The sequence below is a fragment of the Schistosoma mansoni genome, chromosome 1 (assembly GCF_000237925.1).
Source record: "Schistosoma mansoni strain Puerto Rico chromosome 1, complete genome".
Classification (NCBI taxonomy): Eukaryota; Metazoa; Platyhelminthes; class Trematoda; order Strigeidida; family Schistosomatidae; genus Schistosoma; species Schistosoma mansoni.
Genome location: NC_031495.1, coordinates 9,692,324 through 9,705,850, shown reverse-complemented (window position 1 = coordinate 9,705,850; position 13,527 = coordinate 9,692,324). Strand labels below are relative to the sequence as shown.

At 35.6% G+C, this 13,527-nt stretch overlaps 1 protein-coding gene across 1 annotated transcript; it reads left to right on the top strand.

Moving 5' to 3' along the window:
- Positions 1-242: 242 nt before the first annotated feature.
- On the top strand, positions 243-12,481 carry Smp_162040 (putative transmembrane 9 superfamily member; the record flags this gene model as incomplete). Its single annotated transcript, XM_018793185.1, has 8 exons — positions 243-257; positions 2,326-2,444; positions 2,985-3,114; positions 6,358-6,494; positions 7,972-8,083; positions 8,417-8,605; positions 8,690-8,916; positions 12,427-12,481. Exons 2-8 carry the CDS (start codon positions 2,422-2,424, stop codon positions 12,479-12,481), a joined length of 873 nt encoding a protein of 290 aa, XP_018647723.1. The 5' UTR covers positions 243-257; positions 2,326-2,421.
- Positions 12,482-13,527: the final 1,046 nt, after the last annotated feature.

The following is a 13,527-nucleotide window of genomic DNA, read 5'->3' as shown; positions in this document are numbered from 1 at the left end:
TTCAGATCTAAACAGTAAACTTTTGAAGTCTAGTTTTGTGTAGGAGTCTATGTTCCAGGAATCTCATCAATGCTCGTCATATAAAGCTATTTATTGTTTCTTGCGTTTCTTTATATTTCTAGTCAGACTCTTGATTTTATCTCTTATTGCGCTTCAATCTTAGGTTTGATTTCTGCAGTTTGTCCTCAGAGCCATCTCCGGTCGAAAATCTTGGTCAAGTGGTCTTTGGAGAACGTCTATCACCATCGAGTTATGAGGTGATAATATTTTTATAATGATAGATGCACTTCGTCCTAAAAATTTTTGTTTTTCCCTTAGCTGCTATTTTTATCTAGAATTCCGACTTTGCTTAGACTAATAGCACGTTAGATAGTATGTAAGTTCTTCGCTATCATGCACCAATAAATCCATATTAGAATCATGCGTAACTGTGCACGCTTTGAATCTCCACACTCTTTACTAGTATAGAGGAAAACGTGTGATCAATGAATGTGGGAAACATGATCATTTTTAGTTTTTGGGTTCCAGCTCAATAACTATGCATACGTTTGTTTACTAGGCTTTGAGCTACACCGTTTGTGTGAAGACAAAATATAGAAGTGCTCATAGTGAGTTTAAGGAGTGTAATTTGACCCCGACGCACGATGCGTGAGAATAGAATACTTGTGAAAATGAATCGTAGTCCCACTGTCAGTTTTGAACAAGACGTAAAAATAGAAAACGCACGTAGTTGTTGCCTCAATGCGATAATTGTCGCAGTACATGCGTGTTAACAACGAAGAACACAACAAAATTATCAGTAGTAGATTACTGTATGTCATTAATGTAAGGGTAAGACCAAATGGTACCTTATGGGGATTCTTTAAAGCAAATGTGCTGGTATAAGCTTTTAGCAAACCAGCTACTTCTTGTTGCTTATATGGTGAATGACAAAATGTCAGCCACAACGTAGGACTAGGTACATATATGTATCGGTCCAAGTTGCCATACCTCATTAGCACAACAAGGTGATCACCAAATTCATAAAAGTAGTTACTTCAATGGTAGTAATATATAAAATAAAGATAACATATAAGGATATAATACAGGAAGAAATAATTAGTTCGTAGAAAGAAAGGTATAAAGTAATTTTAATCTCACGGTTTGAGGGAAGACGAACAGTGTATACACCTTCGCTATTATGATTGATTCTGAGCCATGTTACCCAGAGTCTTTAAACATTGGTTACGATAGTCGAGTGGACTCCAAACAAGTGGTCTGCATCTTTACAAAGCGTAGTTGTCAAACATGTATCAGGTTTGAATGCGAAAATTTTGTCCACTCTATCGGCCTTTCTAATCCTGGAAGCAACACAAATGTTTTCGGCATAACTGTGGAACACTTGATCTAAGGTCATTCTCCATATTAGCCGTCTTCTGTGGTAGTCTATTACAACGCTAACCAACTTCATCGCAATGTATTTCCAATTCGATATAGCATCCGGCCTTCTGCAAGACTTATGACGTGATTAAGAAATCAATAAAACAATCAAATATAACATATTCGTAGCAACTATCCTAAGTGAATGCGCAGTCATATTCTTAAAAAACCAGCTATTGTGTTCTACAACTTGACCAGCAAGCTATATTTATAAATAACATGCCATACCTAACATCTATATTACACTGGGAACTCTTTAGTTTTAAATACCTTTTTAAATATGTTAGTAAATCAGCTTGTCAAAATGATTCTCACTGGAGTTATTGTGGTAAATTCATGTGTGCTTACAGTACGTTTTAGAGGATAAGTGGTTTTTTGTATACTTATTCAAAGACTACACTTAAGTCTCCTGACAGCGACTGTCTTAAGGCTGCAGTTCAGTTTAGGGTTTGCACTAATCTGTTACGAGTACACTGATTATCATTATTGCCATGCATAGTATTTTGCAAGAGAGCAGTAAAACTCACTATATCCTCAAATAATACCATTGGGATTATAGCAGTGAGTTCAAAAGGAGAGTTTCATTTCGGACCCATCTAGTAACTGAAGTTAAGTATTTTTGAATATATGGCATTACTTAAAGTGTTGTTGTCATATTCAATAAATATTAAAGATCATATGCACTTGAAATTATCCATAGTCTTTATATGTAAAGCATTAATTTCCATATAGTACCTATGGGATTTTAGATATTTGACATGTGCAGTACTACATACATACGTTGGCTGCTTAGCCACATTTCCTCCTAGTAGTTCACCTAAATTCACTTATCTAGTAATCAACAGGGATCATCTATTTTTTCCGTGTTTTTGTTGGAAATTTTGAACCTTTTTTCTTACATTTTAGATTATATTTGGCAAAGAAGAGACATGTAAAGTTCTTTGCTCGAAAAAATACTCACATGCTAACTACAAGAAATATTTATTTATTACTAAGGCTATTATGATGGGCTATGAGCATCATTGGTAAGCTTTTTAAATGTTTTTTTACTCTACGATAGTATAACCACGAAATTACACTTGTCACTAATCTTCATATAAATTGTGTGACTCAAAGCTAAGTATATAGACTTTTACTCGAGCTGACTGTAAATCTATTCCAAGGTATTGCATTTTACTATTTTAAAATTTGAATCCAATTCATAGTCCTTACATAATTGTCGTTTAAATTGTTGTACAATAATAGTTCTAATTTTCCGTTAAGATCAGTGTCTACTGCAAATATACATAAATTATCGATAATTTAGTTTTTTGTCATTTATACGAGCTAGTATACATTTAATAGCCGGCTAATCAAAATTTTGTTTATCAGAATGCAGTTCATACAAAAAAATTAGTACTCCTAAATTTACATGTATTATAGAAGGAATGCTTTGTGATCATAATTCTCAGTTGTAATTTTTAATCCAAAACATAAATGTTGGTATTTGTTAATCTATATCTATTCGATCATTACTTGATATCATGTTCCATGCATATTCAACATAACCTGTGTTTTCATTTCAGGGTTATGGATAACTTGCCAGTTACAGTTTGTGTACAAGCTGTAGACGGAAAAAAATATTGTAAAACTTCTATTCCACTTGGATGCTTTGAGGGTAATCAGGATAAATCGGATTCTGTGTGTTTAGGAATAGTAAGTTACTCACTTGTCTTGTTATGTGATGATTTAAATTTTCGCTATGGATTCATCTTATAATGATGTTTTTATTACCATATGTTAAATAGCCACACATACTTATCTTAGTATGATATCTTGATTGTTTTGAAATGGGTGGGATAGTTGTACCATTTAACTATTTTTGTTGGACGTCGTGAGATATTTCATAACTTATTATGAAATCTTGATGAAAATGAAAGATAAAAAACAATTAAAACAAAAATATAACACTGTTGAAAGTCCACAAATATCCTTCAACAAAGTCTCTAGAGGCCTGAAACTAGTCTGAAGACGTTTTGTTCAATCACTTTTGAATATAAACTTCCCAGAAACATGGAAGGAAACAAAGGATTCTGTTGTTTTTATTGAATTATTGGTGATATTGCTTACATATTTAATGCGTTTCCAGGAGCTTTCATTGTCAAAGTCATAAGAAACCTTAAAAACAATTTTTTTGTTGTTGATGTACATTGTTAGTGTTATATCTTGTGGCCGAGTGGATGACTTGTTAATGTACGACGTGATAGAACCGCCAATCAGAGAACAGCGAATTATCGGTTGGGACAGTGACACACGAAAACCGTACGAGCAGTCTAGAGTGCCCTGCTTTCTGCCTAGCCCAGCCGGTTAAGTCCAGAACACCAATAACAGCCTCTGCAATATGAATCATTATTCTCAAACATACTGGGTCTATATACCAACCAAACAGACCACATGGTACCATAAATAGAAAATAATATTTGTACAAGATTTAGCCAAATGTGGCTGTGAATAGGGGGAACAGTAATCAATTGACTGGGGGTAACTCAGGAATGGTAAATCGTATAATAATAGTCTATAGGTCAAAATAAAGCTTATAATAAGAGGAACATGAATATGAATAGTTACGTTACTTAACAACTATACAAAGGGAAATATACATATAACATTGGTCCATAAATAGTCCTCAGAGTTACCATACATAATTCTCCACGGGATACAACAGTTTGGATATTCATAAAAATATCCAAAAATTATTCTGTTTATTCTAATTCTATGTTGAATGTAAAATGGTATGATTTCACATGTCTTCAGACTTTTCACATGTCGTTTCCTATTGGTCAGTATTCACGGTCGTCCTAACTGTATTAATATGCATTGTCTGTAAATTATATTCATTCTCCTGACCCCTTAAACAATACTCATCTAACGGTTTGTGTTCTAATATATTGGAGATTGGGGGACTGTATTGCGGTCATATTGTGATATCTGGCGTTGATCAATCGGTAGAATTTCGAGTAGCCACATCACAGTCCACAATACATAGATTAACCTTGGAGTAAGGCTTTTACTCTTATAGAAGCGACTTGAAGTTCAAGCAGCTGACGTATCAAACATCTATCTATTTTCGCCATAATAAGAAATTTTATATATTCAGGTTATGGTTTGTGAAAAACTAGAATCTTATTAAATGGAAAAAGCATCAGAGAATTTGAACTAGTTAATTATTGTGTTTTTACTTGTTCTGTGATTTCTTATAGACAACAGACATCTTGTCACTCAACATCTGATCTCTCTTGACCCTTTTTAACTTTATTAAAGGCATTTAGACAGTTTATTCCACTGGTTGCTTTTCTTCCTCTTTTCTATCTCGGGGTTTTAGAACTGACAGTGACTCAAAAAATCGAATCATTCCAACTGTTCTGTTACTTGATGAGGAATTCAGATATAAGTTTTTACACCTTCAGTTATCATTTATGCAGTGTCGAAATTTCGGTGTAGAACTGTTTGCTAAGCTTAGGATGGTAGTCTGTAGATAGATAAGTTAAAGACTAACAAGCTATCTTTACTGTGTAAGATTATTGCGTTGGTTTCTTCATTTGATCTTTCTAAAATCAAACGGTTAGCGGTAGCCAAACCAAGATTTGGCATCAGTCCGTGAAGTTTTTAACTGTTGGGCTTAGCCGTGTAGATAGATGAAGATTCCCTGTTTGGGATCCGCCTGATTATCATAACCAATCGTTGGTTGACATGCGTGAGAATTGTTTGCAATGGCGTAGGTGTATTCACTCTTTGTTTTCCTTTAGATCCTAAGCTTTTTAGGTTCTACTCAACTTGTGAATTATTTCACTAATTTAGATCTTCTCAAATCATATCTCCGATGTCTTGTCTTTCTATTACTACTAGTACTGTTACTACCTTCATTACTCCGGGATTCGCCTTTCAAACTTGATTTCACTGTTCTGATTGGATGTGAAAGCATGAACGTGTGCACACATGTGACAGGTCGTACGTTGCGCCTGGAAGCTTGATTTACTGTAATCAATTAAACCATAATACCCAAAGTCATGTTTACCTTACTCCCTCAGCTATCACACATGTTTTAACTTCGTAAATAATAGTTCCAATTTTTTTTTGGCTGGAAACACATTTTTGTACTTAGTAAGAACTCGAAATATTTCTGTACATTCTGCATTTTTGTCTCAATATTGTTAGTACAAAATCAAACATATATCTACTGACAATATACGGTCGTGAGAAGATAGGATTTTGTTAAAAAAATCCTTAACTTTTTAAATGAAGTTCCAAATCGTTGTTGCGTTAGATTCATCCGTCTTTAAGATGAACTAGTGATACAAGACAAAGTGTTTATGAACAGATTGGGATAATTGAATATCTGATAGGTAAATATTTACTGTGTTACAAGAGTGTAACCGCCACTCGTCGGCAGGCTGTAACTGCGTCAGCTCTAAAATTCATTGTCATTTTTTTACAGGTTAATACGTTTATTAGTTGTCGTCCGCTAAATAAACGTATTTGATTATTAGAAACTTGAGACGATATTGATTGTTTCATAAGTATTAAGCATCGAGTTGTTTTCTACATTTCATCACCTAATTTCTTTTTTGCTCATACTTGGTTTCTTTTACTGGTTTTAGTATTTCTGTATTCAGTTTCTCACTCCCCCTTCTATTGATTTCGTCTTAGTGTGGTGATTTGAAGTGTAATAATTCATAAGTGTAGATTGACAATAATAATTTAACCGTCTTCACATTAAGATTTCTGTTTGACTTCACAAACCCCATTCTTGCAACTATTGCAGTTGGCAAGACGTGATACCCCCTCCTTAACTTTAAGAAGTTCAGCTTGAGGTATTATGTTTTTAATATAATTTCGATTGTTTTATTGGTGCTTATAAAATGATTTTCATTATATATATATGTTCTCTTTTTTAATCAGCCTTTGGCCAAACATAGTACAATCTTGTTAAATCATGTCAGTCTGCACATTGTCTATCATCCAGTTAAAGATTCATGGAGTAGTTCAGGAAATGTTAAAGCTGGACGTATTCTTTCAGTGATTGCCAGTCCTAGTAGGTAAGATATAAGGCTTCTTATTATAAGTTGTTATGTTTTTATGTTTTGCACTTGAAGAAACCTAAGAAAAAACTCGTTTTCAAATTAAAATCTAATATTAATTTTGATCTTCGTTTCCCTCACTAGTCTATTTTACCTGTCAAGTGATCCATCTGTTTTATGCATAAATGTTTAGTTGTGAAGGTGCAGTTTATAAAATATTTGAACTAAGCTCTTTTTTTAAGGGACAGATTGTACTCTCCATGTGATTCAGAAAAGAAAAGTTGAGTTATCTTGTATGGAAGTGATTATCTCTTGTGATCACAGAATAGCATCACTATTGTCGTAGACCGGTTATTCTTTCATGTATTACAACCAACTACACGAAACTGTATATAATGTATTATCATTATTAAATCTTGTGATTAGCTAAAAGTTGTTTGTTGAATACATCTATTACTTGGGTTTTTATCCATTAAATCACAGATTCAGACCTCTATCCACGTTTGTTTTGGATACTCAACGTGTATCCCTAATTTTCATATGACTGGAGTATGGTTAATAGTTGATTGCACGAATTATGTATTAACTGAGTCAAATTACATCTGTTGCTCGGTGGTTTTGCATCTTTGAAGTCTAAACGTTGAAAAGTGAAAGTCAAGTGCTTAAACTGGGTTGGTGGGTATGGAAGACCCACCTAGAGGAGTTAGAAGATTCTGATTCCAAACTAATGGTGCTCATGGGCTACAGAATTCTGAGAGGACAAACGGCATATGGACCTATTCTTGCTCACCGGCTGCATCTCCTAACGTCACTCCACTGCCTCGTGGATTAGATTTATGGGTTAAAGGTTCGGGATGTTCCTCCTCAAGAAAACCCCATGCTTCGGTTTGGGAAACCGCGCAGTATGCTAGCCCACACACAAATTCAATGATTTGTGTGGCGTGTGTATATTGTAATGCCCTTTATACCAGTATTTATGTGTTTAAGTAGTGTGGTCAGCATTTTCAGTCTGACGTTCATATATTTAAGTTTTTAATATCATTCATTTGTCACATTAATTATAAAGATAATGGCAATGTATTTCTGAATTTCACTTAAAAAGATTACGCAGTTTTAGGATAAGATATTAATCGGAGATTTTATCTCAACCAACTCATCTGATTTTTCCTCTCAATGCTATTTCACATGACTTAATAATGACTTCTTATTGGTGTTGCGAATTACCAAGAAATAAACACTTTAATGAAGTTACTTGTGACTAAACTGAACGTCATATTGATTAAATTCAGTCTTAGTTTGCCAAAATTGTTCTATTGGTCAGGCTTAATCTTTCAAATTTTCAGTCGACTAAAATGTAATTGTGTACACTTTTCTTTCATTTCTTCATGTTTTCATATTTCATATTCTTGAAATGGATATCAGTGGATATCCTTTGATCTACACCTGCGTTATGTTCGTAATCTCACATATCTTCCTTGTTTCATTTATTTTATAGTATTGCTCATCCAAACAATGCACCGGATTGTACATTAAAGCAGCCATTAATACTCCCGTCTGATTTAAAGGATGAACTTACAATAACTTACACATACAGCGTAACATTCGAAGTAAGTGGATGTATGAAAAATTGTATATTTATGTCTACAAAAGCACAGTGTAACATAATGATGCCGACTGATTTTTAGTCACAGTTTTGAAGGCTCGAACTTATTCTTTCTTGTTCTTCCTCACTCAATATTACGTTCCAGCCTAGCGGTCTAAAGGGAGTGCCGTGAGAACTGAGAGTCTTGGTTAGGGACCGATAACGAGTCCTGTACTTAGATTAGAGAACTGCCCATCGCTTTCTGGTTTCCGGTGGTTCTCCGGATAATAATTATATTACAGAAATTATCCGCAAATGTAAATGAACTATCTGATTGTTGATTTCATTTAAACTATAGGAGGATCTTACGCGTAAATGGTCATCTCGTTGGGATTATATTTTGGACACAATGCCGCAAAGTAACATTCAGTGGTTATCTATTTTGAATTCATGTGTGTTAACATTATTCCTTTCTGGTCTACTTGCAACCATTCTTCTGCGTACACTACGTCGTGATATTGCTCGTTACACAGAACTTGAAAGCGCGGTAAGTGATATTTGTCCTGTCGTCCTTGCATATTTGACCTTTTTTAGGCACAATATCTCATGTTATATTTTCTACATTATTTAGACCGCTGTTCAGGAGGAATCTGGTTGGAAATTAGTTCACGGTGATGTATTTCGTCCGCCTAACTGGGGTATGCTTTTCTCAGTTGTTGTTGGCTCAGGAGTTCAAATCTTCCAAATGTTTATTGGTCACCCTATTTTTTGCATGTCTTGGATTTTTAAGTCCAGCCAATCGTGGTGCATTGATGACTTGTGCTTTGGCTGTATTCGCTTGTTTAGGAGCTTCTTCGGGTAAAGTCATAATGTATTCTAAAGTATTCATTGTTTTTTCTTAAAGAACAACCTATAGTTGTCAGTCACTTTTCAATACAAAGTGTTATAAGTTAAACGATAATATTTATGAACTGTGTTTAGTTGATCGACTGTATATGTAAGGTGGTTGGTTGTGTATAGGCGGTGGCATCCAAGTTCGACACTTACTGTATTTAGTTCGATTTGATCAATCTCTTAGATATATCATCAGCTGTTACAGACCCTATTACTCATATCAGATCACACGAATCTTTGGCAAACGGATATGCTTATTTCTATTTCTGTCACTGTTGATTTTGTCGAATACCTAATGGACTTGTACTTGGTACTGAAAACTCCAGAATCCGACGACACGTAAGGAAAACACAAAAACTGCTGTTATGGATTTATTTGACCCCAAAAGTAAATCGAAAGGATACGTGAATGCACTCCTTTATTTATATATTGATGTTGTTTACACTTGATGATTAGTTAAAAATTATCACACTTAAGGGAAAAACAGTTACTACAAAGACCAAAGCTACGAATTTCACAAGGAATAAATGCAAAGAATATCATACTGAAATGAATCAATGTTATACTGAACGAAATATCGCACTGAAAATAAAACAAATATTACACTAATCATCATGTTGAATTAAAGACGAAAGTAATGCTGAACAAAAATCACAATCAGTTAAATACACGATGTTGCATTTTATTTTTTCATATCACTTATTGCGAGTTGCTCTGCTGAATCTAACTTCAAGAAAAAAAATTGTACAACCGGAACGACTAAACATCTGACGGAAGGTGTTAACATGTATTTCCAAACAGCGTTCATTTGTCACTGAACTCTAAGCTGTCCATCGAAAAGTTACTTTTTTTACTGGCTCCGCATGCAATCACCTTTACAACTTCATACATAAAGATAATCCTTTGAGCTGTCGTTAAATTTATGCTAAACATACAGTATTCTGATTTCAGCGCGAATTCAATGGAAATACAATAACCTTTTGGTTGACCAAGTTTTATATTGTCCCTCCCAAAAGAGATAACTAAATGCTTTCATAGTTGAGTAACGACCTACGACTATTCTCTCTATTCCTTTTATTCAAAATACTCGTCAAATCCTTCAAAAGTTTGGCTCTTAATCTCCCTTGCCGTATTACATTTTATCATCTCGTGTATTTTTCTGAAATGTGATTCATATACAATTTCTACGTATCAGTCAGTCAGTCACTCAGCTACAACGTAGGACCAGGCACATATATGTATCGGTCCAAGTTGCCATACCTCATTAGCACAACAAGATGATCACCAAATTCATAAAAGTAGTTACTTCAATGGTAGTAATATATAAAATAAAGATAACATATAAGGATATAATACAGGAAGAAATAATTAGTTCGTAGAAAGAAAGGTATAAAGTAATTTTAATCTCACGGTTTGAGGGAAGACGAACAGTGTATACACCTACGCTATTATGATTGATTCTGAGCCATGTTACCCAGAGTCTTTAAACATTGGTTACGATAGTCGAGTGGACCCCAACCATGTAGTCTACATCTACCAACATTGCTCAGACCAGCAGTTCGTGACTTTATGGAGTGATGTCACTTTTTGATTTTATTTATTTATTTATTTGTACAAGTGGGCACCAGATATATATGCGCCACACAAAAAATTGTTTCATTTAATTGTGTGAAAGCTATGGTAATGCCCGGGTGCCCAGACCGAGGCAGGTGGTTTTCTTAGGGGCCACACTCGGAGCCATTGATCTAAAGGTCTGATCCACAAGGTAGTGGAGCATCGTAAGGAGATGCAGTCCCATGGTAGCCGGTGACCAACGATTGATTCATACGCCATTTGTTCCCTCAGGATACTGGAGCCGATATGCATCATTGGTTTGGAATCAAGGTTTTCCAACTCCCCTAGGTGGACTCACCGTGTCCACCAACCCGGTTAAAGCGCCGGACATTCGCTTTTCGTCCTCTCAATTTCGTAAACAACAGTAATGCCACGAGAATGCAGTGAGTAGGACTTCCCTGGCAGGGGCTGTTTATGCGTGGCCGTGTGAGAGCATTTCGAGAGGGAGGGAGGGATCTCCCCACCCTCGGCCGTACCACGGCATTTGGAGGCCGTCCCTAACTATCTTGTAACCATCTTCAACACAAATCAACATTGCGCATCGTGGTAGTCGGTGGTTGGGCATGCATAATACGTGGCTCAACAATTTCCGTCGATGTAGATTCCCAACATCATCAACTGATTTTATCATCATTCCCTAATACCCTGAGTATAACCTCTCTTTTACTTACCCGGTGATTCTAGCAGATATGAGCAATGTTTCTAAGATGTCTGTGATCAAATACTAGTAAATGATGAGTATCTTGTACTCTTAATGGCCACGTTTCGCAGCCGTAAAGTAGAACAGAACGAACTGCCGCGCGGTATTCTCATCCTTTTGTTGATAGGTGGGTATCTCATCTTCGCCATAGGTGACGTAAGTTGGCAAATGCAAAACGAGCTTTTTGAATCTGTTGTGAACTTGAGCCCGCTCAGTTATCACGTGATTTATTCGTCAATCGAAATACGACTTTTCTAATCTTAACACTGTGCCAAATCAATGACGTTCTACCAGTATGAGCAGTCTAGCGTCCTTGTTGGTCCCTTGTCCGCCTAGCCCTTCCAATTGAGTCCAGAACACCAATGAAAGCTTCCACTATGCAAATCATTTATTTCAAACATACTTGGTTTATATGCCAGTCAAACAGACCGCATCACACCATAAAATAGAAAATAATATTTGTACACGATCAAGCCAAAATGTAGCTGTGAACGTAGGAGACAGTAATCAATAAACTAAATATAATTTAGGCACAGTAAGTCGTATAATAATAATCTGCAGGTCAAAATGAACCTTATAATAAGATGAATATAGATACACATAATCTAATTACTGAATAGTTATACAATAAGAATATTTATAGAATATTTGTCTATTAATAGATCCCAGATGTTACCCGTACTTTAATCTTCACTAGGATATAACAATCCGTCTTGAGATTTCGTCAGATATCAACCCATTAGGGCTGACTAGACTTCCGAGATAAGTGAAGTTGTCGATGCGTTCGACCACTCCCTATCCTTAGTTCAGGTGTTGACACAGGCTAGTCCTGTAGCAACAATTCTCGTTTAGAGAGGGAAAAACGCATACTAAACATCCTGGCATTGTTGCTGAGTGCTTGTCATCAATCATGTGGACAAATTATTTGGCTGCTGAAAAGAACAAGAGGTTATACACCATCAATGTTCTCACCAGTACAAGTGCTCGACAGGTATCTAGGTCTTCAATCATTTTTACAGCCTTCAAGACCACCAAAGTTTTAGATTCACGTAAAAAAAGTTGTTTCCTACAATATGTTATCATAAGATATTTCGATATTTCGTGAAATTATTGAGTCACTATTCCATTTTATTCATTTTACGCTTTTATTTTACTTAAAGGTTATGCTTCAGCTCGAATCTACAAATTTTTCGGCGGTTTGCGTTGGAAGACTAATGTTATATTAACTGCAACAGTTTGTCCTGCCTTAGTTTTTTCAGTGTTTCTTATTTTGAATGTCGCACTTTGGATTTTGGATAGTGCAACTGCTACTCCGTTTGGCACTATAGTGGCACTTTTAGCACTATGGCTTTGTGTTAGTCTGCCTTTGTGTTTCCTTGGAGCATTCTTTGGTTTCAGGAAACCGGTAAGTGTGTAGTAGTTTGATTATTTGTTACTCGACATATAATCATTGACGAAAATTCTTAAAATTTGAGGAAAATAAAATCCTTTCATTAAGTTTTGGCGTGACTTTGATCATGGCCAGCAATGTAACCTAGGAATCTCGTCTCGTTGCCCTACTTTGACCAGCGTACCTGTGTCTTAGTGTTTATGTTCTAACTGACACTCGAACGTTGTACCTATCACTTCGAATGTTAGCGCAATATCCATTAAGGTATGTAGTTCAGTTGGTTACTAACGTGATCCGACGATTAAGAGGTTTATTATTTGTAAGTGGCTTATCCTTCCAGCAGTTAATATTTCGTTTGAATTTTGTTCAGTTCAGTGATCGATTGTTAATGATTTTTTAGCTTCAAACAGTTTCTGAAGAAAGGTTAGTTCTGATGTTTCGATATTTGATCTCAACATGTGCTTATAATCTATTCCTACGGAATGTAAGAAGCGGTGGCTCAGTGGTTAGGGCTTTCAGCTTCCTGCCACTAAATCGACTGGCGGTTTAAACTTCTCTCTATCTACTTCGGTTTAGACAACTGCGGCTTCACAATCGAAATGCTGCGTTAATCCAATTACATAAATTGTTTGTCCTTGGTAAATAGGTCAACAAAAGGGGAATTCAACTTAGAGAAAAACAGTATAATGGGTTGGTGAATATTATGTAATTTTCATCACTTAAATCACGGGGAATTGAATCTAGGACTTTCAATCTTGCTCGCGAACATTTAACCTCTAGGCTGTTGAGCTGGTATCCACCTGTTAGGCTAAAGGTTTTGGGTCCTATGCAACGGTGACAAAGTTAGTGGACAAGCAATCCTGAGGAGTCC